Here is a 1,753-nt window from a genome sequence, read left to right on the forward strand (position 1 = left end):
GGGGGGGGGGGGGCCGGGGGGGAGTGGGCCTGGGTGTGGGGCTGGGGGCTGTGGGTTATGGGGATGGGGGTCATAGGTTGGGGTGGGGGTGTGGGGATGATGGGCGTTATGGGGCTGAGGGCTGTGGGTGGGGATGGGGGTTGTGGGGATTGGGGCTGTGGGTAGGTAGGAGGGTTATGGGGCTGGGGGATATGGGGCTGTGGGTTGGGATAATGGGGTGATAGGAGAGGGTGGGTGTTGAAGGACACAGGGGGCTCTGTGGGGTGCTGTTGGGGGGGGGCACAGTGGGGTGTGGGGGTAAAATGGGTGTTGTGGGGCACACAGGAATTGTGGGGTGTTGAGTGTGGGGTGTCTGGGCCAGATTGGGGTCAGCTGTGAGGTGTGGGGATGGGGGCTGTGAGGGTGAGGATTGTGGGGGTGGGGGTTATGGGTTGGGACGGAGGTTATGGGGCTGGGGGTGGGAACAGAGGTTATGGGCATGGGGGCTCTGTGTTGGAGTGGGGCTGGAGGTTATGGGGCTGGGAGCTCTGGGCGGGGATGGGGATTATGGGGCTGGGGGCTGTGGGTGGGAATAGAGGTTATGGGGGTGGGAATTATGGGGATAGGAGATATGGGGCTGTGGGTTGAGCTGGGGCTGGGGGTTATGGGGCTGTGGGTTATGGGGCTGGGGGTGGGAATAGAAGTTATGGGGATATGAGTTATAGGAATATGAGTTACGGGGTGGGAGTTACGGGGCGGAGGACTGTGGGTAGATAGGAGGGTTATGGGGCTGGGGGCTATCAGTGGGGCTGGAGGTTATGGGGTTGTGGTTATGGGGCTGGGGGCTCTGCGTGGTGCTGGGGGTTCTGGGGCTGTAGGTTATGGGGCTGGGGGCTGTGTGTGATGCTGTGGTTTATGGGGTTGTGAGTTATGGGACTGGGGGCTGTGGGTTATGGGGTTGTAAGTTATGGGGCTGGGGGCTCTGAGTGGTGTTGTGGGTTATAGGGCTGGGGGTTGGAGGTTATGGGGCTGGGGGCTGTGTGTGGTGCTGTGGTTTATGGGGCTGGGGGATGTAGGTTATGGGGCTGTGGGTTATGGGGCTGGGGGATGTAGGTTATGGGGCTGGGGGCTCTGCGTGGGGCTGGGGGCTGTGTGTGGTGCTGTGGGTTATGGGGCTGGGGGATGTAGGTTATGGGGCTGTGTGTGGGGCTGTGGGGTGGCAGCTGAAGGCGGTGTTGTGCAGCACAGGGGATCTGCGGGGCGTTGGGGGAGGGTGGAAGCATCCAAGGCGGATGGGCGCCGTGGGGCCGGGGCCTCTTTGGGGCTCCGTGGGGCCCTGAAGAGCAGCGTGGGGCGCAGGCGGCGGCGGCGGAGCAGGCGGTGCGGGCCGTGGTGCTGGTGCCCTCCAAGGAGCTGGGGCTGCAGGTGGTGCACAGCCTGCGCTGCATGGCTGCTTTCTGCGCCCGCGAGCTGCGTGTGGTCGACGTCTGCGCTCACGGCGACGCGGCGGCGCTGAGGTGAGTCCTGCTGCTGCCCCCCTGCACATCGATGGCGGCCGGAGCTGCAGGCGACACCTCGGGGGGTTTTGGGGGGGTTTCAGGCCGGTGCTGATGGAGAAGCCGGACGTGGTGGTGGGAACCCCGGCGCGGCTGCTGGCGCAGCTCAACGCCCGCGGCCTGGAGCTCAGGCGCTCCTTGGAGCTGCTGGTGCTGGATGAGGCCGACCTGCTGCTCTCCTTCGGCTTCGGGGAGGATCTCAAGGCGCTGCTGTGGTG

The 1,753-nt window shown here is 65.0% G+C and overlaps 1 protein-coding gene across 1 annotated transcript; it reads left to right on the top strand.

The window, feature by feature from the left end:
* Positions 1-1,321: 1,321 nt before the first annotated feature.
* LOC122194170 (probable ATP-dependent RNA helicase DDX56) lies at positions 1,322-1,747 on the top strand (the record flags this gene model as incomplete). The annotated part of the gene is made up of 2 exons (XM_042895092.1): positions 1,322-1,496; positions 1,580-1,747. Coding segments are annotated over 2 exons (343 nt in total), but the record flags the coding sequence as incomplete, so codon positions are not given.
* Positions 1,748-1,753: the final 6 nt, after the last annotated feature.

This window comes from Lagopus leucura, unplaced genomic scaffold, assembly GCF_019238085.1.
Source record: "Lagopus leucura isolate 7727_CA_CO unplaced genomic scaffold, USGS_WTPT01 32143-0_obj-0_obj, whole genome shotgun sequence".
Classification (NCBI taxonomy): Eukaryota; Metazoa; Chordata; class Aves; order Galliformes; family Phasianidae; genus Lagopus; species Lagopus leucura.